Source organism: Nyctereutes procyonoides, unplaced genomic scaffold (genome assembly GCF_905146905.1).
Source record: "Nyctereutes procyonoides isolate TBG_1078 unplaced genomic scaffold, NYPRO_anot_genome, whole genome shotgun sequence".
Lineage (NCBI taxonomy): Eukaryota > Metazoa > Chordata > Mammalia > Carnivora > Canidae > Nyctereutes > Nyctereutes procyonoides.
The window spans coordinates 36,353,998-36,378,248 of NW_026575133.1; the positions used below are offsets into that span (position 1 = coordinate 36,353,998).

Here is a 24,251-nt window from a genome sequence, read left to right on the forward strand (position 1 = left end):
CACGACTTGTCAGGGAGAAGGAAAGAAGTGGCTCCTGAATGTGGGTTTGTCTGCAGCAAGAAGAGGCCCAGTGGAGGGAGATGCCAGAGGCCCCTTCAGCCCCCTTCAGAGCCCCTCCGGCTCCCCCTCCCTGCTGGGACCCTGCATTTTCAGAGCCTGCTGCAGCTGAGCGGCCTCGGAGCCCGCATGCTGCTTCATGTCCTACAAGCAGGTCCCGGGCCTCTGGCCTGTCTTCGAGGATGTTCCCCGGGGGGCTTTAAACAGAAACCCCAGGCTTCACGTGCCCCAGGCAATGCTCAGTGAAAGAAAACCGGCAGCAGCCTGGGTGCTACAGGTGCGCAGCCTGCATGCTCCAGGTGCACAGCCTGGGTGCTCCAGGTGCGCAGCCTGCATGCTCCAGGTGCGCAGCGTGGGTGCTCCAGGTGTGCAGCCTGGGTGCTCCAGGTGCGCAGCCTCCGTGCTCCAGGTGCGCAGCCAGCGTGCTCCAGGTGCAGCACCGTCTCCCGCCCGCCCGGAGCCCTAGGCCCCCCGCCCCTGGGTCTCTCGGGCGTGCACCTTCGGAAAACCTTCCTTTTGCAGACGCCTTTCCTTGTCGCTCTGCAAGGGCCGCTGCGGGTACCTCTGGCCTTGGTGAACCGACTATTTACATTCCCGCTGCAGGAATGAGCCGGCCCGTGTTCCCTAGTGACGTGGTTGGCAGCGTCATTTGTTTCTCTTGTACCTCCTCCTGGTGGAAAGGACCCTCATTTGCTGAATCCAACATTGCGACACGCGAGCTCAGAAAGAAGAAAGGCCACTCGGGCAGCTGCCGGTCCTGCGGACGCGGAGCGAGGGCGGCCCTGGGAGGCCCGGTGGGCGTGCACCTGCCGCTCGGGCCCGCGGCCTGGGCTCGGCACCGCGGGCGGAGATGAATGGGCGTGAGTAAGTGAATGAACGGGACCGAGGGAATGAATGGAAGCTGCCCGCAGGGGGCCTCCGGCGGGGCGCGCCTCCGACCGGTCGCCCACGGCTGCAGCCTTCCAGCGAGGCCGCGGCTTCACGGGGCCCGGCGCCCCGCAGACCACCCCCCCCCGCCCCCGCCGCCCCGCGCCCAGCTCCCCCGGGCCGCGATGGTACGCGCCACTCCGCGCTCGCCCCGCCCACGCCCGCCGGCCGTCCTGAATGGAAGGAGCCGAGACCGGAAGTGGAAGGGACCACTCGGGAGGACGAGCGGGGGGGGGCCGAGCGCGTCGCGTCTTCATTGAGGAACCGACGCGGTGAACATGGAGTTCCATGTGCGTCTTATGTAAAGAGAGCGACGGGCGCTGCAGCCAATGGGCACGCGGCGCTCGCAGGCCCGGCCCCCCCGGTATGCAGATGAGGCTGCGCTCCAGCCAATGGCTGCAGCCGGGGGCGGGCGCAGCGCGCGCAGTCACGTTTTCCACTATGTGACAGCGGCGGCGGCTGCGGGCTGCGCGCGGCTCCCGGCGGCGGCGGCGGGGTCGGCGGCGGGGGCGGCGGACGGACGCGCGGAGCGGCGGGGACGCGGCTCGGTGAGGGCGGGCGGGCGCGGCGGGCGGGCGGGCGGCTGGGCGCGGGCCGCGGTCGGGGCAGCCTGGCCGGCCGGCTGGTTACGTAACCGGCGGGCTGGGCCTCGGGGCCGCGGGCTGGGGTCCGGGCGACCCGCTCCGGGCGGCGGCGGCGGCGGCGGCGGCGGCGGCGGCGGCGGCTCCTGCAGCCCTCGGGGGCATTGGACTCCTTCTCCGCTTAAAACCGGCGCGGGGCGGGGGGGCCGGGGGGTGAGTACTGCTGTCCCCATTTTGCAGATGGAAAAACCGAGGTCCGGAGAGGTTAGGCTGCTTGTCCGAGGCCGGGGCGCCACTGAGCGACTACCACCTGGAACTGCCCTTCTCTAGATTATTTTTGTTTTGTGGATCTTCCCTCTCCTCCCCGTGCCCCTTGAGGCAACCCAGGGTGGGCGCAGCTGCCCCCGGGAAACATGCAGGGCCCCACAAGGGAGCTGGTTTCCCGCCCTGAGGACAGAGAGCCAAGGCTCAGGCTGGGGAAGGCCGCTGATGGGCACAGGTCTGGGAGCGGTACCTGGACAGCCCGTGGTCTTGAGCCCTGTGCACAGGGAGGCGCCACCCAAGGTCTGCCCGCTGTGGCTCCCCTGGACCTCCCGGTAATTATTCCCCCTCCCCAGACTGAGTAGAAGGGGGTCCCACCCCGATGCAGCAATCACACCATCTTTGGAGGGTGTACCTTGCATGCCGGGGCCCAGACATGGACCAGGGGGCCGGCAGTGGCCTGCTTCCGTGCTCCAGGAAGGCCAGGTAAGGGATGGGAACCCGGTTGCCAGGGTTTCTGTAACCTACACACAAGAAGGCAGTTTGGAAAGCTGATTCATACAGCAGAGCCAGAAGGTACCCTGGACATCATCCAGGGCAGCACCTTGGCTTGACAGATTAGGACACCGAGGCCCTGACACCTTCTGGGCCCACACTGTGGCAGGGCCAGGCCCCAGCCCCGTTGTCTGCAGGGCCTTCCCATCATCCTGAGGGTCTCGATCTGGGTCAGGATGAGCTTCAGAGGTTCTACAAAAGCCTGACATCGGGTGCTGAATGCTGAGTGGGCTGGAATTTGAGGGGAGGAGCCCCAGGTCCCCCAAATGCTAAGAACCACAGCACCATGGCGGAAGCTCCTCGATGGATACTGCTGAGCTCCCGGGTCTGACACTGGCGGCCACTGCCTTCTCCCTGGCTGCAAAGGGAAGACACCCCACCCCCATAGCCCCACCTGGGGTTTCTTGCCCCGGGCTGGGTTTGGCTGAGAATGAACAGGGCTCTCTCCGAAGGCTTTAATTGGAAATTGAGTTTTTATCGAGTTTTTATATACAAGGTAAATCACTTTTTGTAAGTTGTATGTGTAAAATGAGGAAAGGGGCTCCTCTTTTTTTTTTTTTTTAAATGGGAGCTACGTGATATGCCAATGCAGGGATGGCACCGTGGGTGTTCACAGTTATCTGTCACTGGCATCTTGGTGTGATTCACTGGTAAGAACTAACGCAGCCTGGCTCTCTGGAGGCTGGGGTGACTCAGCCACCACTCTGGGCCTCAGTTTCCTCGTCTGCACGGAGGCCTCCGATTAGGAAGTCTCCCAGGCCTGTGTGCACGCCTAGGTTTTTGGGTTCTGGTTACTCTACGGGCGATTTCCTCAGGCACCTGTGCCGGAGTCCGAGATGTCTGATGTGCTCGGCTTCAGCTCACGGCACATTCCCCTTTGAGGCGCATCTGCCACGCTTCGAAGGAAGTAGGAAAAGCTCCCCTCATTTGCACTGTTTCTCGTGCACACGCTCAACTTGCAGAAAAATACTGGCGGGCACGCCTCTGTTTTTAAATGGCGATGTCACCTCCCGGGGCCTCAGCAACCACAGGCTCTGTCTGGCCACTGAGTGGCTGGCAGGACCTCTCAGCATTCAGTCAAAAGAGGAGAATGACACTGAAAACTAAGCCGAGGCCCATCACCGCTCCACCACCTGCTTCTGCTCCGCGCCCCCACCTGCAGACCTGCAGACCCAGCGGGGAGCCGAGGGGGGGGTGTCTGCACAGGGGCCTCTGATGCGTCCTTCCCCTGTGCTGCTCTGTTAGGCCCTGGTTCCAAGTCTCTAAGCCCCAGGTCTGTAAGAAGCTTGTTACTGCGTTTCCTGGGCTAGAGCAGGCGGGAAGCAGCGGGGGAGGGGGCCCTGCCCCAGCGGCCCCGCAGGCTCCTGTGCTCCTGCCGGGTGCCCGGCAAGGGTGGGAGCAGCTCAGGTGTCCACAGGCACCCGGAGGAGCTCCTTCCCTGGACGCCGAGGCCAGGATGCTGGCGTTTTTCGTTATCGCTGTGTTAAATGTCACGCTTAATGCATATTTGAGGCTTTGGAGACAGAGTTGAGAGAATCCAAAGGAGTCTTAGTGAGCCCGAGAGGAGCGTCTCCCCTGCCGGCTTCCCTTCCATATTTGGACAGCGTTTTCCTCGGTTACCCAGCTGTTGCCATGGAGAGCGCGGGTGTTTATTTAGCAGGACAAACATTTTCTCCAGATTACGGCAGGCTGGCCTCAGGGAATTGGCTCCTACCAGGAAGTAGCAAACATGTTACAATATTTGAGGTTGTAAAATACCATGGGGCCCAGACAGAGTCCAGACTGTGAGATCCCTGTTACATAAAGTGTGAGGACAGACGTAACTAACCAGGCCGCAAGAAGTGAGGCTGGCGGTGACCCTGGGGGCTGGGGGGGGGGGGATGGCTGGGAGGGCCACCAGGGGCCTCCGGGGGACTGGTCGTGTGCCGCCTCCGAGCTGGGTGCTAGGGACACGGGTGTACTCGGTCCGGGGCCATACATCGAATGAAGACTTTTCCGTACATATCTTACATTTCTGTCTCAACGCGCGGATCGCCTCAAGCGATTGAAGCACACGTACACTGACTTCGGATTTCCACAAAGAAATGCAGCACGCCCCCCCCTTAGGCTCGAGGCACTGAGGGCGAGAGGCCTTCACCTGCCCTGGAGCCCTGGCGGTGGCCGCGGAGGATGGGGCTGAGGACCAGGCTGTGCTTTCGTTCCCGGTTCTTTTTCACTATTTTTCATGGAAACTATGAATACATGTGAAAGTAGAGAGGATGGCGTAATGAACCCTCCTGAACTCATCAGCCAGCTCTGACGAGCTGGCGCTTGGTCCCTCTCCTTCCATGCCCCCACCTCCTTCCTCCCCCTCCCGTGTTAGTGTGAGCCCATCCCAGACTATGACCTCATTGCAGACGGTACTTTCTAAATGTTCCTGTGTCCAGTCAAGGCAACCCTCGCTAGTAAGTTGTGGTCACGTGACTAGCGTCAGGGTCTAGGTTTAGCTCCTCTGGTCTGCCCGTTCTCCGGGGACAGAGCCACTGAGCAGAAGTCTGCAAGGGGGGCAGCAAGGGGGACTCCCGGGACAGCTGCATCTCAACTACCCTGGCACCCCCTTTTCAGCCTGGCTGTCCTTTCCTTTCTGGGGTCCCAGGGGCCCCAGACCAAGAGCACTTCTCCCCAGGGGTGAAAACAGGTTTGCCCAGGGCTCCCCAGGGGCCTGGCAGTGCTGGCACGAGCAGGTGCTCCGTAAACGTTTGTGGAAGGCAGGAGGCAAAGTCTGCTTTGTCGAGCTCGTCGGTTTTGCCAACGTGGCAAAATGAGATTGGGCCGTTAGAGCCAGTGGTGCTGAGCGATGCATTTTCTGGAATGATGAAGTTTCAGGTGGTTTGGTCGGTTTGTTGTTTCACATCGCTGCCATGCTGGTCTGACCCCCTTTGCGAAGATTTATCTTCCCCCTGAGGTAATCCTGTGACTCCTACTCAATGAGTCCTACTTAGACGGGCTCCCGGGGTCTGGGAGGGTGGCAAAGCCAGGAGCTCTCTGAGGAGCTAAGAGACAAGCCCCTGGGCGTGCATGGAAGCGAAGTGTGTGTTGCCTCCTTCCAGAGCGTGTCTGATTGCCTGAGTTGGGAGTGGCCAGCTGAGCTCCTTGTCCTTTACATAGAAGCCAGGGTCAGCTCTCGCAGGCAGCAAAATATCTGCTTTAAAAAAAATTATTTTGTTACCCCATCTGTTTTCCTGCAGTGATTGGCAGTGATGATAAAAGCCGGCCTTTGTTGGACACAACTGCCTTCCAGACACTTGGCACAGGCTGGGCCATTTAACCCTCCCAGCAACCAGTGAGGTGCTCCTTCCACCCCCTTACAGATGAGGAAACAAGGCACAGAAGGCTCGGGAACTTGCCCAAGATCACAGGGTCAGGAAGCGGTGGAACCCGCTGCAGCCTTTGCCATCCAGGGCAGCTCACGTAACCCTCAGCCTTCACAGCTCACTCACGGAGAGGACCAGCTGCTTGTCCTGGGAGGGGCTGTGGGATGAGATGGATGATGTGCAGGGGTGCTGAGGGGGTGGGGAGGGCAGGAGGAGGAGAATGCCCCCCCCTCGGCAGCCCCTTGGCAACTCTACCAAACCATAGTAAGAGCCCCCTAAGAGGTCCTGCTTCCACCTTGCCTCCACCCTGTGACCCTGTTAGAGTTTAAGTCAGAGCTTGTTGTGCAGAACTCAGTTTCCCATCTCACTCAGAATAGAGCCAGCATCCTGGCTCTGCCCCTGCAAGGTGCCATGTGATCCAGCTCCGACCTTGCAGTACCCTCCTATCCTCTGCGTTGCCCACTCTGCTCCAGGCTGGTCCATCTTCCTCAAAGGCCCCTGGCTCAGGACATTCGTACTTGCCCCCACTGCTCAGCCTAGAATATTCTTCCTCCAGCACCTTCCTGGCCCATTCTCTCACTCTCTTCAGCCTGTTTTAGTTTGGTTTCTTTTAAAAGTAGAATCTGGGCCAACACAGTGCTAGCATTTCACTGGGAGGTGCAATCCCAGGGCAGCAAGAGTGAGGGAGCGGGGAGGTAGAAGGCTGGGACGCAGGCTGGTCTCTCGGCCGTGGGGGCCTCGTCAGAAAGGCGATGCAAAAGAAGAGGACGAAGAAGAAAGGACAGAAAGTAAAGCTGCCCGGGGAGTGTGCTGTCCCTCCGGCCAGTTGCTTCAGCAGCCTCTGGCAGCAGCTGGGGAGGCGAGGGGCCACCCCCAGAGTGCGGCCTTCTTCTGAGGCCATGCGCGGCCAGCACGGCCAGAGACTCCAGGCTGCCCCCGGTGTGAAGCCATGAGGCCCGGGGAGTGGAAACCCCGCGGTGGCTGGCAGGAGCGAGGCCGAGGGGCTGTGGCTCAGCACCACGCGTGCGGGCGCAGGTACAAGGCCAAACGTTGCCGTCCACGCGCCGCCTCTGGCCGCACTCCCGGCCTCGCCCACGCAGCCCGTCCTCGTCTGCTCTGTTGCTTTCTCTGTAGCACTTGGCCTTCATCGGCTGTCTGGGCCCTTCCCTCGTGGGTGGTCTGTCTTCCCCACTGGAACGTAAGCTCCATAAGGGCAGGAAGGACGTCCGTCCCATTCTCTGACCTACACCCGCCCGCAGCGCCGTGAGCTGGAGGAGCCAGTTAATGGACGGAGGGCGGCGCCCAGCCCTGCCGACGTGCTGTCCTAACGGTGTTCTTGTTCCTTTGTGTCCCACACTCTCCTCTGTCCATGTGTCCCCAGCACAGATGTCCCAGGCTGCGTGTCTTTAACCATATGTGCGGGGCTCCAGGGACACAGCAGGGGACAGCTCATGGCCCCAGCACATCGGGGTGGAGGACGGGACGCCCCACAGGGGGTGTGGGGCAGCGGGGGGAGAGGTCTGCTGTTTGTGCAGGACGGACAGGCTGTCAGCGGGATGAGTCCTGTGGGCACCAGGGAGCAGCAAGTGCCAAGTCCCTGAGGTCGGAGCTCAGCATCAGGGCCGGGGAGGCGGGCTGCAGCGGAGATGCTCAGGAGGCAGCCAGGGAGGCCTCGCAGGGCTGTAGACCCTTGTGCACGCTGGGGCCGTGCTCGGGGCCAGGGGGAGCAGGGCTGGGCGGGGGCCAGGAGAGGCACAGGCTCCGTGTGGAAGTCGAGGCTGGCACTGGCCAGGGTGCCCACGATGGACAAGGCGGACGGTCCTTCGGTAGTTTAGTCACTCTGGACACCACGCTCGTGGGTCTTTGTGCGCACGTGCGGCCATGCCTGGGGGGCAGAGGGGCCCCCTAGCACGGGGAGGGCAGGATCGTAACTCTTGCTGGACATGCCCAGAGGCCCCTCCAGAAAGACCGTTCCGTGACCACAGCAGCGCACAAGGTCCCCACCCTGTGGACGCCGGTTGCCCTCGGTCCTGCTCATTTCTGGTGACCTCATCCTTTGTGTTTTCCTCACGACCGATGAGGTGGAGCGTGTCTCCGGGTTCTGGATCTTCCGCGGTTTCCTTCGTGGGAGTAGCCCATTCTTAGTCCTTGGTCTCCCTCTTCCCAAAAGCGAGCACCTTCCATGCTCTCATCCAATCGGCTAGAAGGTCCCTGAAAACACTGTGGTCAGGTGTTTTGGTGTTTTGGGTTCTCCGTGACTCAGCGTCCTGATGACGTGCTGCTGTGTAAAGCCGCGATGAGCAGGTGCGTTCCCTGCGATTTCCTCCCCTTGACCACGACCGTGGAGACCGTATCTTCCCGGTATCAACCGTGTAGACCGTGTCTTCTGCCCAAGACTCACAGGACGTTCCACCCTCTGTAGGTGACCTGTGTGGTTTCCCTGTTTGGATGTGGGTAGGATTTTTTTTTTTCCCTTGAAAACATCATTTTACGTCAGGACATCGCTAGGCTTGGACTCTTCACGTAATTTTTTGCCTGATATTCAAGGAATCCTTTCACCGCCAGATGCAAATCTGTCTTCAGCCAGGATGGTTTCCTTGCTGCGTATCTTTCGTTAGAGTCTCTGCGTCACTGTCGTGGTGTCTCTTTCCAAAGGAGCTATTACCCGTGGGTGAAAACACGGCTCTGACGCCTTGTTTTTCCCTTAGTGCTTTTCAGGGCTCCTCGTGCTCACCCTCGACATCTCTGAGGCCACCTTCTTCATTACGGATTCTGGGCTTGGTCTTTCTGATTTTCTGTTCTAAAGTGGTATTTTCATCTCCCTCTGTGGCTTCAGTTCATCCTTCTTACTTGTTTCCTTCAATCCACCATTTCTCGATGTTTATTTATGCTACGGAGCAAGTGCTAGCCTGCGTCTGCTGCGCTCCTCCGTGCCCTGCAGGTTGTGTTCATCTGGTCTTGGCTGCACATCTTTTCAGAAGACTCACTATGGCTTTTCCCTGTTTGTTGATTCATGAACAAGACAAGGTCTAATGAGACCTAATGTGGTTGGATTCTCCATGGGTCCCCATCTTTAGGAGCAGGCGGGCACGGCATCCAGCGCTGTCACCCCCTTATGGGGCCTCGAGCAAGTCACTGACTTGTTTCCTCGTTGTAGACTAGAACCCAGAATGGTATGCTCTGCGCTGTCCGATGGCCAGAGATCAGGAGCATTACGTGAAACGGTGTGTATCTGTAGTTGCCCCCATCAACCAGGTGTCTGGGCTGTTTCTCGGAGCACATGGACCTGTGGGCACATCCTGCCCCCCACCCCCACCCCAAGACTCCACTCAGGGCAGTGCTGCGGGGCCTTCCGGATTGTCCCTCCCCCGCTCAGTGCCCAAGGCTGGCCTTCTGGGACTGCTAGTGGGTCCTCTTGCTTCCTGGCTTCCTGCCCACCTAGGTCAGGAGGAGAGAAAAGCCAAGGGTTTATGCCCCCAGCTCTGGTCTCCCAAACTGCAGGTTGTCTGGGTTCCTCTGGTTTCAGTAACAATCCCTCTCCCTGCCCTATAGGCCCAGGGTAATAACAGCTTCCCCCTCCCCATACCTGCCTACCTTCCGGGGCCAGATGTCTTCTGCTTCCTGCCAGCACCCTGAGGAGACACCGTCCTGGGTCCTCCTCTCCCGGGGACATCTCTCTCTCCACTCTTAGGCTTCCAGTAGAACCCCTCTTTCATTGCATGCTCCCGGTCTGCTCATCCCCGTGATTCTCTTCTAGAATTATCACAGATGCCTTGGGGCTGGTCTGGCTCTAACCTCAGCCCCGCTCCACCTTCTTACCCGTAAACACCAAAGTTAAAGTTTCTGTGTAGCACAGTGGTGAAGACCTGCCCAAATGCAACAAAGTTCGTTCATCTGGTACCTCGAACCCTTCAGTGGCCTGGCGCTGGTCTCCCTCCCCTCTGCGCCCCCACTTGCACACGCCCCCTGTGCTGCTGTCAGGGGGCTCCCACCCACTGGGCCCTCTTCACAGGGCAACACCTTCTTCATAGCCTCCTGTCTCCCTGAAGTCTCCCTTGCCCGCCAGCGGGGCCCGGGGTCTCCTGTAGCTTGGGATGGCCAAGACTTCTGAACTTGCTGCTCCCCAACATCACCTGGGGAGATTTGTAAAATGCAGGTTCCTAGGCCCTGCCAGCCATTCGGTGAGAACCTGATTTTTCCCAAGGCTCCCCATGTGCTGGGCAGTGGTCGACCTCTTGTCGCCTCCCAACTAGGCCATCAGCGATTTGATGTCTGGGGGCTGTGACTGTAGGATTCCTCTGCCTTCCTAATTCAGGCAGGTAGGCGATAGGAGCTCAGTGAGTAAGAACAAAGAATCCCTGTGATTGACCCTGACTGCTACCAGCGTGTTCAGCGAAGTGTGGTACCAGGTTCCAGGTTTTGGGGGAGCACTCCATGCGATGGCTGCAGTGACTCCCTGCACTCTCCAAGGCCTCACGGCAGTTCTCTCTTTTCCCAGCTTCGTTGTGGGACCAACATGAACAGATACACCGAATACCCACCCAGCCCCAGTCACCCCGCCCAGGAGCCCGTGGAGGCTGAGCCCAGTGGAGCTCCGCTCCAGGAAGACGTTCACATGAGCAGTGGCTCTAGCGGAAATGAAGCCAACGAAAACCACTCCCCAGGGCAGGACTCGCAGGGCAGCGAGGAGCTGGGGATGCTGGTGGGGCCGCCCGTCGTCCACCCAAGGTAGGTGGGGCCCTCAGGCCACCAAGGCCGGCCACCTGGCTGTTTTCTCAGCATCTCCTCCCGTTGTTTGATTGCCTTTGAGGTCTTTTTTTTTAAAGATTTTTATTTTTTATTTATTTATACAGAGAGAGAGAGAGAGAGTCATAGGCAGAGGGAGAAGCAGGCTCTATGCAGGGAGCCTGACATGGGACTCGACCCTGGGTCTCCAGGATCACACCCCGGGCTGCAGGCGGCGCTAAACTGCTGTGCCACTGGGGCTGCCCGCCTTTGAGGTCTTTAAATAATGATTACCACGTTTTTCAACATTTAAGAAAATCTCATTGACTCAGAATAACTAAAATTTACTATAACGATGCCACGGTTGAAGTTGAATATCTGATTGCCAATAGATAGATGCCCAGTGAGTCTAGTAGGATCTTGGGAGCAGAGGAGTCCGCAGCCCTGCTAGCAGCCGGGAGTCTAGAACATGAACTTGCTCAATTAGTCCTTCTCCCAGTACATAAAACTTGGAGGCCTTATGCTCCAGCTTTCCCTTAACCTTGTATTATTTTGTGATTGTCTTACTACACGTGACTACACGTGTGGGATCGTGGTCACGGTTGGATGGGGAGAAGCGGGTAGAGCACACAGTCCTCTGAGTCTGGCCTTAGTTCTTGTGCTTCCATTATAGTCCAGGTGCCTTTGGCCTCATGATGGCAAAGTCCGAACACAGCACGTCTGCAAGTGGCTGCAGGTAAGGCCAGTTAGAAGTCCCTCAATTTAGGATCCTTACAGAAATGGAGATTTGTTATTGGAGGTTAGTTTTGGGGTAATGGGACATTTTTCAGCCTTCCGCTAGACCCTGTTGGTCTGCTCCGCTGTCTCTGTTATGAGCCAGCTGCACCCTCTCGGACCCTGGCTGTTCAGGGCCCCTAGAATGTTCCAGATCTGGATCCCCTCCGGCTCCACCGCACAGGCCTTGTCTGCATCCTAGACACGTCCATCTGGAACATTCTTCCCCTTTCTTAGGTGTTTGTAACGAAGGTGTCCTTAATTTCGCATCCACAGACATTTTTATGTCACCCCTGGAGCAAAGTCCGGCTCTCGGGCCTGAGTGTGTGGGCACCTGAGACCGGACCTCCAGCATTCTTTCTGCACCCCCTGCTCTAAACAGGAAGGAGTTTCATCTTCCTCCCATCTCTGTATCCTTAAGTTTAGAGGCTCTACTTATGAGTCTTTCCTCTCCAAAGTCTGCTGTTTTCTGTAATCTCCGTCACTCCCTCCTTTTCTGTCTGACAGGGCAGGAAGGCACAGCTCTGAGGCACGGAGCCCACTCCATCCTTGGGGACAGAGCGCCCAGGTGTCGGGGGGGAGGTCTGCAGCCCTTAGTGGTTCTCAGCTGGGGCACTCTGTCTCCCTGCAGAAGATGGGCAGCAGCATCAGGAGACATCTTTGACTGTCACATTTGGCGAGGGTGCTTCTGGCCTGTGGCAGGGAAGGCCAGGGATGCTGCGCATCCTGCAGGGCTCCACAGAGAACCACGTGGACCAAAAGATCCTAGTGGCCTGATTGAGGGACGGGACTAAAGGCATGGGAAGGAGGAGTCGGGAAGCTAACGTGTGATTGCCTCTTTAACAGCGAACAGTCTGCCAAAGCGGATGCTCACAAGGAACTGATAAAAACCCTGAAGGAGCTGAAAGTCCACCTGCCTGTGGACAAGAAGGCCAAAGGGAAAGCCAGCACGTTGGCAACCTTAAAGTACGCGCTCAGGAGCGTGAAGCAGGTGAAAGGTACGTCTGGTTCGTGTACTTGTCCCAAACTTGTAGAAATAAGTTGGATTGTGTCGACTTTCTAAAGTCCAACCCTGAAGTTGCAAAAGGAAATTCTAGAAGTCCGATGAAATCACAAAGATCAGAAACCCTTATTCTTTGCAAGTTTTCTACTGTACTTGACATTCAGAGAAAAAAAAAAGTAGAAAACCAGCTGATAAAAAGGTATTTACAGCATAAAGCTTTTGTGCTCTGGGCTGGGGTCAGGTCATATTCAGGGTAGCCCGCATCCTCCAGGCTCAGGCTGGAGCTGAGCTGGAGTTGACTGAAATGTGTGAGCAGCTCGGAGCAGAATTTGAGTAGAACAACCCAAGGTGTGGAGCTGAGGGCTGGTCGCTCCTTTGAAAAATAACAGGAGATACCAGGAGGCTATTGCCAGATCTTACCCTTACAGGACAATACTTGAGAGCTCCTGCATGTAAGACCTTGGGCAATCTGTTCTCCTGTTTGTCTAGAAATGCGTGAATTTCCATCAAGGTTGTCTTTTCAAGCAGGAAGCCATCACTGGTGCTCAGTAGTGACCTCCACAGTCCGCATTCCGCTCCCATTTGTGGGCATGCTTGGGTCTTACTATTAGGTGGCAGGATATGTGGGAGCTTTAGGACTCGTCCGCGGTCTAGACTGAGGCTTTCACCTGAGAACCCGGGTGCAGAAGTCTTCATAGATGCGGTGCTGGAATCTATGAGCAAACACTGCAGTTTCCAAAATAGTTGCATCATCAAGCTCAGATGCTTGACGTTTCGGTAAACTCCAAGCCCCTTAAATAACTTCTAACAGCCCTGAGTCTTCCTTCACTTGCTGCTGCAGCTGGACTTCCCCTGAGCAGGTATTCCCTCCTCCGCACCCCATCCCCTGGCTCTCAGGTACCTGCAGGTGCCTCTGCATCCAGGACACGTAAGGAGCACATTGCCGTGGAGGAGGCACCAGCATTTCTAGCGAGCCAAGAACTCGACTGCCCGGCCACCTCTTGTGGAGACACCCATCCCTGGGGGTTTGGGCCGTGACCCCTGCGTTCGGGGTCATTGCAGGGTGCTTTAGCTCTAGGTGGTCAGAAAGGTCCAAACAGCCTTGTTTTTTGGTCTGTAGCTGGGAATGGGGACGTGAGTTTTGAGAGTTTTTAAAGTTTCCTCCAGCGTTGCAGAGAAAACAGCAGAAAGCTTGGAGGAAGTGCACACGTGTGCGTTCCCGATCTTATAGCAGCGAGCGCACAGGTGAACCCTTTCTCGTTACACTGGAAACCACCCACTCCTGCACTTTGAGGAATCTCTTAGCTGTTTTGGTCCCTTAAGACCAGCAAGCAGAGACAGAAGCCAGGCCAGCACCGCCTGGGGGCAGATGAGGGAGGTGCCCCCTCCCCGCAGAGGTGGGAGCCCCACCCCTGCTCTACCTGCTTTGCCCCCGTGTACACATTACTCGCACGCTGAGGTTCCAGTGGACTCGGCACGCTGGAAACATGCACGAGAGCAGAGAAGCGGCGACGGCTGAGATAAAGGTCTAACGCTGGCTTTTTTCTGGGATCAGCTGTTACTGTCCCAGGGCAGGGCTTACAGGCAGGGCAAGGCTCGTCACCAGCAGCGTGGATACAAAGACATATTTCACATAGTGTTCGTATCTTCGGGTGCTCGGACGGCTTTTGTCAGGAGGGCGGCATTGCCTGTCCCATGGGTGGTGGGGAGAGCTCGCGCAGGGCCTGGAGGGCCACGTTGCTCTGCAGGCCACCAGCTAAGGCTGCATCTGTTTGGTGACGGTTAGTGCAGCAGCGACAGACACTGTGCCCGGCCAGCGCACCCGAGGAAGCTCCCACGCTGCAGGGGGAGGAGGTTCTCTGACGGGCGGAGCTGCCGCCACCCCTCGCCGGGGGCTCCCCCACCCTCAGGTGCCGGGTGAGAGGCCCCGGGATACTCTGCTCTCCGAAGCCGCAGGTTGCGTCGGGAACAGTCCGTGGCGGTGCTGCTTCTCGTGCCCCGTGTCTGAGCGGCGGCTTCTGTCTGGATGGACGTGCCTGCCGGGGCTCCCGAGGAGCAGGTGTGGGGGCTGCCCAGGCGTCCCCAAGGGGAAACGTCAGCCTTGTGTCCTGATCTGGGACCCTGCAGGCAGAGGGAGCGTCGGGTGGAACTGTGCCCGTGTTACTGAGAGTAGTGTGTACTTACACCATTAAAAAGTTCCCTAATCAAAGGTTTCCGGATTTTTCAGGAAAAATAAGATTTCTGTTTGCTTTGCCTTCACATTTCTCTCTTCCTTCTCTTGGCGGCCCGGGAAGACAGTGTGCGTAGCGCGCTTTTCCATGAGAACAGTAGAGCCCCCGACGCAGGGAGGGAGGGCCCCTTCTCAGGCCTCCCCGTCTCTCCTGCAGCCAACGAGGAGTATTACCAGCTGCTCATGTCCAGCGAGAACCACCCCTGCAGTGCCTACGTGCCCTCCTACACCGTGGAAGAAATTGAGAGTGTCACCTCCGAGTTCATCGTGAAGAACGCGGTAAGTGTCCGACTCGAGCGACGTCTTCCCCCAGGAAGCTGAGACCCTCGTCCGCTGAGCTCGCTGAGCCTCTGCAGCCAGTGGCTTTGTAGAAACGGAGTTCGGGATTTCAGGAAGTGAGCTCATACCCTGAAAAAACAGTGTAAAGTCAGTGATTCAGACGTAGCAGCTGTTGTGCAGACTCGCCCTGTTTTCTGTGCGACTGCCCTTCTCCCGTGGCCGACTCCACCCCCAAATCTTGCGTGTGTAAGAGTGAGCCCCACCCTGACCCAGGGGTGACCAGGTGACCTTAGGCTCATTCAGAGGAGGGGGGAGGAGAGGGCGCCCTGGGATTTGAACTCAGCTCATGAGACTCCAAAGCTCATGCATTTTTAAGCAACCCATAGGGGTCGGGCACTCTTGGGGGTCTGTGCCCCTACTTCTCCGTCAGAGAGCAGACATTGGGGCAGGTGGGCACTCAGACACACTGACCTGGTCTGGAGAGAGTGGGTTCCCTGATCCTCCCCATCTCCTTCCTCCAGTGCCCTCACTGGGGCTGAACCCCCTGGGAGCTCTGGGCCAGGTCACCAGCCAGCAGGGAGGGAGCCGGGGTGGGAGCCTCTAGCTGCCCAGGCAGCATCGCCCCCCCACCCCACCCCACTGCAGCCTGGGGAGGAGATGGGCTGGCAGAGGTTTGGGGCTGCCAGCCCAGGTGAGAGGGAGGGAGCCCAGAGGCCTCCCCTGACCCCTCCAAATCTGTGCCCCTCAGGGAGGGGCAGCCTGTCCTCACACAGCTCCTTCTTCCTTGCAGGGTATGTTTGCTGCGGCCGTGTCCCTGGCCACCGGGAAAATCCTGTACATCTCTGACCAAGTTGCCTCCATCTTTCACTGTAAAAGGGATGCCTTCTACGGCGCCAGGTTCGTGGAGTTCCTGGCGCCCCACGACGTCAGCGTGTTCCACGCCTCGACCACGCCTTACAAGCTTCCGCCCTGGAGTGTGGGCCGTGGAGCAGGTGAGGGCCTGGGGCTGCCTGGTCTCATGTGCCCGTGGCGTGGGGACCGTGGGGGGCTGCTGCCTTCCCAGGGCAGTGGGACGAGGGGGCAGGCTGACCCACCCCAGGTGGGGGGCATGCTCCCTACCTCCCCCCTGCCAGAGACAGCCCGGCGCACCTGCCCGGCAGCTGTCCCAGGCCAAAGACGGAAAGCTGCTAGGTCAGGATAAGCTCTGGAGAGTAGTCTGTGCATAAATTTCAGAGAGGCAGAGCTGTTTCGGGAGACTGGGAGGGATGTTACGCATCTTAGAAATGAAGTTCTGAGAAGCTGAAGTCCTGGCACGAGCCGGCGGAGTGTGGCAAGGCCGTGGGGTGGAGGGCGCCCTGGCTGTCAGCTGCAGGGACGCCCACGGGCTGCAGAGAGCGCTCCTCAGCGTGGCCAGCCGCGCAGCCATGTCCTCCCATGCTCTGACCGCGAGCTCCCCAGACCCGGCAGGAACCCTCTGCACGGTGGCCGCCGCCCCGGGGCCACAGGCTGGCAGTGTGGCCGCAGCAGGCTTTTGGCCCCGCTGTCCCGGCTCGGGCGGTTAACCGTGCCGCGTTCTGGAATTTGACCGGAAAGTCTTGGGGTCTGGAAGGCTTGGGAGCTCTCAGGGGCCAGCGCCTTGCACGTAGCGGGGGCAGGGCGGGGTGGGTGACCAGACCAGTCTCAGCAGGAGCCAGGCCCTGGGAGGCCCCAGCAGCGCAGGTGCATCCTGCAACCCCCTGCGGCCCCCAGAAGCCCCTTGATGGGGACTCCTGCAGCGTCTGCCCGCCCGCCCTCGGGCCTCTGGTGGCTCGGAGCTGAAGCTGAAATGCAGAGCAGTCAGAGAGATGATGGGAGACAGGGGGACCGGGAGGCACCCCAGACGGCCGGGACCTGGGTCGTGATGCAGCAGGAGGCTGCCCGGGCCACGTCACCCGGAACTGGTTCCCGGTTCCCTTTGGCTCGGGGGTCAGCATCTCTGCTCACATCAAATGCTCCTCAGCTCTGCTCCCCACTGGAGTGTGGGCCCCTCTCCTCCTGCTCATCTCCTCCTGCTCCCAGTCAGCTGCTGGGCCACCACCGCCTCCTCCTCCTCCTCTACCTCCACCTCCTCCTCTTCCTCTTCCACCTCTTCCTCCTCCACCACCTCCACCTCTTCCTCCTCCTCCACCTCCACCACCACCACCAATACCACCACCACCTCCACCTCCACCTCAACTCCACCTCCACCACTACCTCCACCTCCTCCTCTACCAGCACCACACCGTAGTTCCTGCTGACTTCTTTTTATCTTCACTTCTTCTCTTCATTCCAACCTCACACCACCTCCTCCCGTCAGCCTCCACCTCCTCCCTCTACCCACCACCACCTCCACCCCCTCCACCCCTCCACCACCTCCTTCCTTTCCACAGTTCCAACTTTACTCTGTCCACTCGATCTCCACACATTCTCTCCCTTCCTTATCCACCTTCACTATCTCAATCCCCACCTGATGCAACATCCACCTCCACCTCTCATGACTATTCACTCAGCACCGTAGTATCCCTGGCTGTACTTTCTTGACAAAGCTGGGAGTTTGCTTATGGCTGACTCACGAAAAGAGGAGATATTCCTTGCTCTTGGTTTTAAACAGAGAGCCACCTGCCTTCTCCCAGAATTCCCACCCAAGAACTGTCCAGTGAGGTCCCTGAAGCTTGCAGTGTGTGTCATGAGGACCCATAGGTCACTGAGTGGGACGGACCTCACTCCACACGCGAGTTTACAGCATGAACAGACTGGCACCATCTCCCTGGCATGGTTTCCACTGAATTTTTATCTGAATAAAAAAGAAGAACCAGGTGACTCCTCCAAGGCCTTTCCTGGCTGGTAACTTTATACCACTTTCTCTAACTAGTGATTTCCTGCTTTTCCTCTTTCTTTTGAATAGAGGAAACTTTATATAAAAGATGAACATCAAAGATTTCTTTTATAAGAAATAAATGTGGGGAAAACGCCATTCCCTCATCTCTGATGATGCCACCATGTGACGTCATGTTTTTGCTAAGTGTTTCAGATTTCAAAGTAGGTTAATATTTTAGCAGATTTTGATACAAGCTTTGAAATGACCTAAGTTGCTTCTGTCAGAACTGAATACCCCCCCCCAGAGTCATAGGTTGAAATGCTTAGGGCTTTACTTGCAAAAATTCTGCCTGTAAGTATGTCTCCCAGAGTTCAGTTCTTAATTAGTTGGTGTGTTTGTGGCAGTTATGAACCATTTCAAAACTGGTAAAGTTCTGGGGCACCTGGGGGGGCTCAGTGGTTGAACATCTGCCTTTGGCTCAGGGCGTGACCCCGGGGTCCCAGGATCGAGTCCCACGTTGGGCTCCCTGCAGGGAGCCTGCTTCTCTCTGTCTCTCTCATGAATAAATAAATAAATAAAATCTTAAAAAAAAAAACTGGTAAACTTCTGGTGGTGAGCTTTTAGCATTTCATAATTTGGTATGTGCTATACTCATGAAATATGTTTGCTTGTAGTCAGAACTGTAATGAGTGATCTCTAAGGGCTTCGCTCTGTGCTCCCGTAAATAGGCGTTCACGCCCTGACTCTTGATTCCCTGCTCGTCTGTGGCCTGGGGGAGACAGAGCGCTGTCTGTGCTGTGTCGTGCAGTGGGATGGGTGACTCTGGACTCTCTCTCTTAGATTCATTTACCCAAGAATGTATGGAGGAGAAATCTTTCTTCTGCCGTGTCAGGTAAGCCCGCGATGGGTGTTCCAGAGTTGGTGAGGGCACGTTTTCTCCTGAGCACTTCTTGCGAGGTTGAGGAGATGTGGGAGTGCTCCCCCCCAGTTGTTGGTGTGCCGTGACCCCCTGTGCCCTTCTGCACCCCTGTTCTTCAGGGTATAAGCTCTCTGCCCCTGCCACACAGGGCTCACATTTCTCAAAAGTCTGTGTGAAAACACCAGTTCGACAAGCTGAATTTTAACTGTGCCCAGGGCGTTGAGGAGCACGGTCAGCACTGGGATGACCTCAGGGCGCCACATGGAGAGCCTGAGCAGCCTGGACTCTGTGTCCTTCACCTGGGAAACCGCCCGAGGGCCCTTTACTGAGAAGGCGTGTGCCCCAGGGTCTGGGGACCCCAAAAGCACGTGCAGCCTTTAGTTCAAATGTGCATTGTTCCAGGGAGAGTCCACAGCTCTCCCAGCAGGCTTTTGGCCCAAAACAAGGTGACTTGTTTTGAGCGTCCGGCTGCAGTGTCAGGAGTGACCCCCCCGCCACGACTGGCACTCAGAGAAGCTGGGGCTGGGACCTCACTGTTGAAGCGATGTCTTTTTCCTCAATTGAACTGCACATTGCTCCAGAGGAGGGCTCTTGGAAGACCTCTCACTGCCCCGGGGCTGCTCACTCTTTGATCGACCCTTAATGTGGAAATTGGGCGAGTGGGGCGGAAGCACAGCCCGCAGACCCGGGGCAGCATATCCAGCTTGGCCCGGGGCCCCAGGCGAGGAGTCTGGCTCCGTTTCTCAGGCTGCTGTACAGCAAGTAGAAGGACCGCTATCGTAACAGCCGCTGCGGGGGGAGAGGTGACCGGCAATAAACGACGGGTCCTCTGTCCTAAGTCCAAACCTCTGACCGGGCCTTCCTCCACACAGTGTTGGGAAAAACCACGAGAACGAGATTCGCTACCACCCGTTCCGCATGACCCCTTACCTGGTCAAGGTGCGGGAGCAGCAGGGCGCCGGGAGCCAGCTGTGCTGCGTGCTGCTGGCAGAGAGAGTGCACTCAGGCTACGAAGGTAACCGCCCAGCCCGGGGTGGGCCGCGTGGGGCACGGTCTCCGTCTGGCTCCCTGTCTGGCTCCCCAGTGACTCCCCTGGTTCAGACCTAACGCCAGAAAGGCTGGCCTCTTCGCCAGCCTTGGGCAGGGCGTCTGTCTCCCTCTAGGGCACACCCACCTTTGTCACCTGGGCCTCCCAGTAGCCCCTGCCGTACCACCTCCTGAAAGGGTCTGGGTGCCTGCACCTCCCACAGTGACCAGGCCACTGCTGTGGCCGAGAGTGCCTTCCCCTTTCCCAGCCGCTGCCTTCCATCTGAGTAGTGAGAATGGCCCCGATGGTCCAGGTCCCCCAGCCCCTGCCTCCCCCATGCACCCCCACGCCTGGAAGGTGCAGACACACCACTGCCTGCTCAGAACCAAGCCATTCCCCTCCCAAGAGATAAAGTGCTGACCTTCCTCCTTCCCCACCTGGGTGCATCCTACCTCCCACTGCATTTCTACCCCCATGGGCACTGGCTTCTGCAGGCTGGTTGGCTGCCCAACACCCCGGCTTTGCTCCTGCTTTCTGCCCTTCCTCGCCCTAGAAGGCCATCACCACAGCACACTGACCCCACCGGCTGTCCATCCCTGGTCCTGCTAGCTTCTCAGGGCACCCCTTCCCCGAAAACTCCCCAAAACTGGGTTTTCCCTTGAAGCCCAGAGGGCCCCAAGGCACGTTGCCGCCCCGATTCTGTCCTTCTGGTGCCGCCCTCCTCCTGAACTGCCTCATGACATGGTTCTTGTGCCGAACCAGCCGCAGTACCTGGCCAGGAGCCCAGGGTCCTCACCCTGGCCACTCAGCCAGCCACGGGGCTGCAGAATTCTCAGAGAGCAGTCGCCATGTGTAGCTACTGATCCACAGGGATCCGCTTTAGGCCACGTCCCACTGTGCTCCTCACCTTGTCTCAGGGGTTAATGAGCTCACGCTGTAAGAAGGTATTTCTTAAAACTAGGGGAAGTGTCTTAGGGACGTGGCTCTCTTTCAGAGGTTTGGTGGGTTCTTCCATAAAGATTATAGAAAGTTCTCTTCCAAATATTCAATAAAGACTTAGGTTACTGAGATTTCAACATGTCACTCCTCGAAACGACCTGAGTCTCCTTCAGGAATGAGGCTCTGGAATTCTGAATGTTCTGTGCATGAATTTGGTGGTTGAAGGAAAGATCCTGGATGTATGATTTCCTTTCTGCAAATTACTCTATCAACTTCACCCACCCTAGAATCTGTGAAGTCCCCAGCACAATGATATTTGCTGAGAATTTTGAATCTGAATAAAAACAATTTGTTCAGCTCACTCTCGTCGGATCTTAAAAATCATGAATTTGGCCTCCCAGCATGATTTTGCTGAGAGAAGCCTATGCATCAGCACAGGGTTCTGTTAACGTGCCAATTCTTAGCTTCCTAGACTAAACCTGTCCACAAAAAGTTGGGAAGGCCGGCTGGCGGTCACCTAGCATAGGGTCGGGCCTGTTCCCGATGCGGCGGGCTCTGTGCTTCAGGTCCATGTCTGAATTTCCTTCCTTAGCTGCCCGTCGCTCTGAATCTATGTGGTATTTTCTAGTGTCTGTATCATGACTGCATCAGGCGTGTTATTTCTTAGAATCAGAAACTTGTGTAAAACTCTCTTCTTTCAGCCCCTAGAATTCCTCCTGAAAAGAGAATTTTTACGACCACACATACACCAAATTGTTTGTTCCAGGACGTGGATGAAAGGTAAGTAAGTACGGTGACGCCGGCCTCTCGGCCAGCACGCGCCTCTTGCACTTGGCTTGTCTTGGAGGCAGCAGACGCGATCACGTGATATTTAGCGTTTCATCATGATCTCGGTGGTTGCTTAATGGCAATTCAGTAAAGCTCAATGAATTTCCATGTTGTGGACGTTGAAGCTGCGTAGCTAAAGCGAAGGCTGCATCTTGGTTTTACTTACGTGATAATTCACCAGAATGTTGAACCATTGGCAATGAAATCATCCTGGAATTGCCCTAAAACCCTCCTGGGAGATGAGCATTGTGGAAATGGGGCATTCCGGGGAGCACCTGGTAATCATTCTAATTGAGTCTGTCTTTATTATCCTGTTTGAACTCATTTCATAATCTCACGTGAGTAAAGGAGGTTACAGCCAGGGAAGGTGTGCCTGGGACGGTGTTGGGGTGGAAGCTGGAGACGCCGTCGCAGGATCCCAGCAGATAGGCGTCTGCTGGCCTGGGTGCCACCGACCGGCCCCGGGGATCACCTCCCTTCCCACCCAGAGCTTTGCTCCGTCTCCCACCTACGGGCCATAGCTGGTGCCGATGGCGTTTCTTGGAGTCGGGAGCACTGCGTCCTGAGAGGGATCCGGGCTGCCGGCTGTGGGCCGAGGCCAGGAGCGCCTTCCCCCAGCTGCTCCTGCGCGAAACAGAAAATACTGCTGGCTGCCGGGGGTCATGGGGAGGAGCTTTCCTTGGAAGACCCACGGGAGGAGGGCCTAGAAGTGCCAGGGTGGCCTCCACAGGTGCTGTCGGGAATCCAGTCTACCCCACTGCCCGCGCCTGGCCTGCGGCCACCAGGTACCACCCTGGACACAGGCCACAGAGCCTCCTGGGGAAGAGCTGCTCGCAGGCAGCCGGGGAACCATCGGCCTCCTGCTCCGGCCGCGGCAGAACCACCGGAGCATCAGGGTTTCACGGTGCAGGTTCCCGGGCCGCACCCGGCCCTGCCCAGCAGGGTCTCGGAGGGTGGGCCCTGGGGGCCCCATTCATAAAGCAAACCCAGGACCATGATTTATTCCTCCAGAAGCCTGAGAACGCGGCCCACACACCACCGCAGGGGGCACTCGCGTGCAGGAGTGAGCGGCTGGGGAGGGTGGAGGGGGTGGAGGGCCGAGGGTCTCTGGAGGAGCCAGGAGTGGCCTTAGCAAAGCCCTGCGGGGGGCCCAGCCGCAGAGCCCAGGACTCCTCCCCACCTCCCTCCTCCCTTCCCCTCCTCTTCCTTTCTCCTGCTCCCCTTCTTCCTCCTCCTTCCTCCCTTCCCCTCTTCTTTTTCCTGCTTGCCCTCCTCCCTCCCCTCCTCCTCCTCCTCTTCCTCCTGCTCCCCCTCCTCCCTCTCCTTCCTCCCTCCTCCCTTCCCCCTCCCCCCTCCTTCCTCTTCCCTTCCTCCCTTCCCCTCCTCCCTTCCCCCTCCCCCTTCTCCTTCCTCCTCCCTATCCTGTTCTCTTCCTCCTGCTGCTCTCCTCCTCCTCCACCCTCCTCTCATTCCCCCTTCTCTTCCTCCTGCTCACCCTCCTCCCTTCCCCTCCTCCCTCCTCCCTTCCCCTCTTCCTCCTGCTTCCCCCTCCTCTTCCTCCTGCTCCCCTCCTGCTTCCCCCTCCTCTTCCTCCTGCTCCCCTCCTCCCTCCCCCTCCTCTTCCTCCTGCTCCCCCTCCTCCCTTCCCCTCCTCTTCTTCCTCTTACTGCTGATCCTCCTCCCCACCTTCCTCCTCCCTTCCCCTCCTCTTCCTTCCTCCTGCTCCCCCTCTTCCTCCTCCCCCCTCCCTTCCCCCTCCTCTTCCTCCTGCTCACCCTCCTCCCTTCCCCTCCTCCCTCCTCTCTTCCCCTCTTCCTCCTGCTCTTCCTCCTTCCTCCTCCTCCTCTTCCTCCTGCTCCTCCTCCTCTTCCTTCTTTTACTGCTGTTCCTCCTCCCCACCTTCCTTCTCCCTTCCACCTCCCCCTTCTCCTTTCTCCTCCCTTTCCCCTCCTCTTCCTCCTGCTACTCCCCTCTTCCTTCCCCCTCCTCCCATTCCCCCTCCTCTTCCTCCTCCCTTCCCTCTTCCTCCTCCCTTGCCTCTTCCTCTTCTTTCTCTCCTCTTTCCCCTCCCTCCCCTCTCCTTCCCCCCTCCCCCTGCCAAACCTTGACCTGGAAGGGCACCAGGAACATTCTGTACCTACTGTCCCATCAAGGAAATCACAAGGCCTGGCAAGAGTGTATTTTGGAGCAGGAGGAGAAAACAAAATAATGACCCTGGGCCACAAGCAAGTTCCCTTCTGGGAGCAAGCAAGCTTCACTCTAAAGACTTGGAGAGCGTCCTTCTGCTTGAGCAGAAGAGTTTGAGGAACCAGTTCATGTGCAAGTAGACTGGCCTCCAAGGGGAGGCTGAGAGGCTGCACTTGGAAGAGGGGGCAGGGCTGAGCTGTGGAGGGAGCTGGATGCAGAGGGAGAAGGGCCCCCGGGGAGTTCACCCCCAGACGTCCTCCCAGAGGGTAGAGTAAGAGCTGCAGCAGACCCAACAGGACAGAGCCAAGGCGCCCAGCCTGTGGGTGGCTCCTCAGGACTAGACGTGGTGGCCAAAGTAATAGAAGAAGAGAACCCTCGGGTGTTGGAAAAGAGGTGCACACACAGGGTTGTCCAGAGTCCAGGCAAAACTAGTTAGAAAACGCCATGCCAGCCGCTTCTGGCGGAACTTACAAATGACACAAAGAAAGGAAAGATCTTAAGAGAGGAACGGCAAAAACTATCTGTTTTATTCTCTTGGGAGCTAAGCCGATGCTAAGGCCCTCAGCCTGCCCGGGGCTGGGCCTTGTAGGGCCTTGTTTCCTATCAGCCCCTCGGGAGGCTGCGAGCTTTCGTTTGCTGAGTAACTGCAAGCCTGGTTCTCTGTTAGCCTCATCCCCAAACCTCGATCTTGGGGGAATTTGGAGTCTATCTCTTTTTCCTAGTGAGCAAGAGGGTTCTTGGAGGTGGTCTGCTGCCCTGCCTGGGTGGGA

General features: G+C 57.9%; 1 protein-coding gene across 5 annotated transcripts in view; it reads left to right on the forward strand.

The window, feature by feature from the left end:
* The first annotated feature begins 791 nt into the window (after positions 1 to 791).
* PER2 (period circadian regulator 2) overlaps positions 792 to 24,251 on the forward strand; it is a 40,842-nt gene continuing 17,382 nt past the window's right edge. The window contains exons 1-9 of one of the 5 annotated variants that reach the window (XM_055346409.1): positions 792 to 921; positions 10,233 to 10,462; positions 11,133 to 11,195; positions 12,080 to 12,231; positions 14,624 to 14,745; positions 15,536 to 15,737; positions 18,422 to 18,473; positions 19,373 to 19,515; positions 21,168 to 21,246. In XM_055346409.1, coding sequence (XP_055202384.1) covers positions 10,251 to 10,462; positions 11,133 to 11,195; positions 12,080 to 12,231; positions 14,624 to 14,745; positions 15,536 to 15,737; positions 18,422 to 18,473; positions 19,373 to 19,515; positions 21,168 to 21,246 — 1,025 coding nt within the window. In that variant the 5' untranslated portion in view covers positions 792 to 921; positions 10,233 to 10,250. Of the gene's footprint in view, positions 922 to 1,444; positions 1,533 to 5,979; positions 5,999 to 10,232; positions 10,463 to 11,132; positions 11,196 to 12,079; positions 12,232 to 14,623; positions 14,746 to 15,535; positions 15,738 to 18,421; positions 18,474 to 19,372; positions 19,516 to 21,167; positions 21,247 to 24,251 lie in introns of those variants that run through there. The other 4 variants (XR_008667114.1, XM_055346408.1, XM_055346410.1 and 1 more) reach the window with 4 other exon arrangements.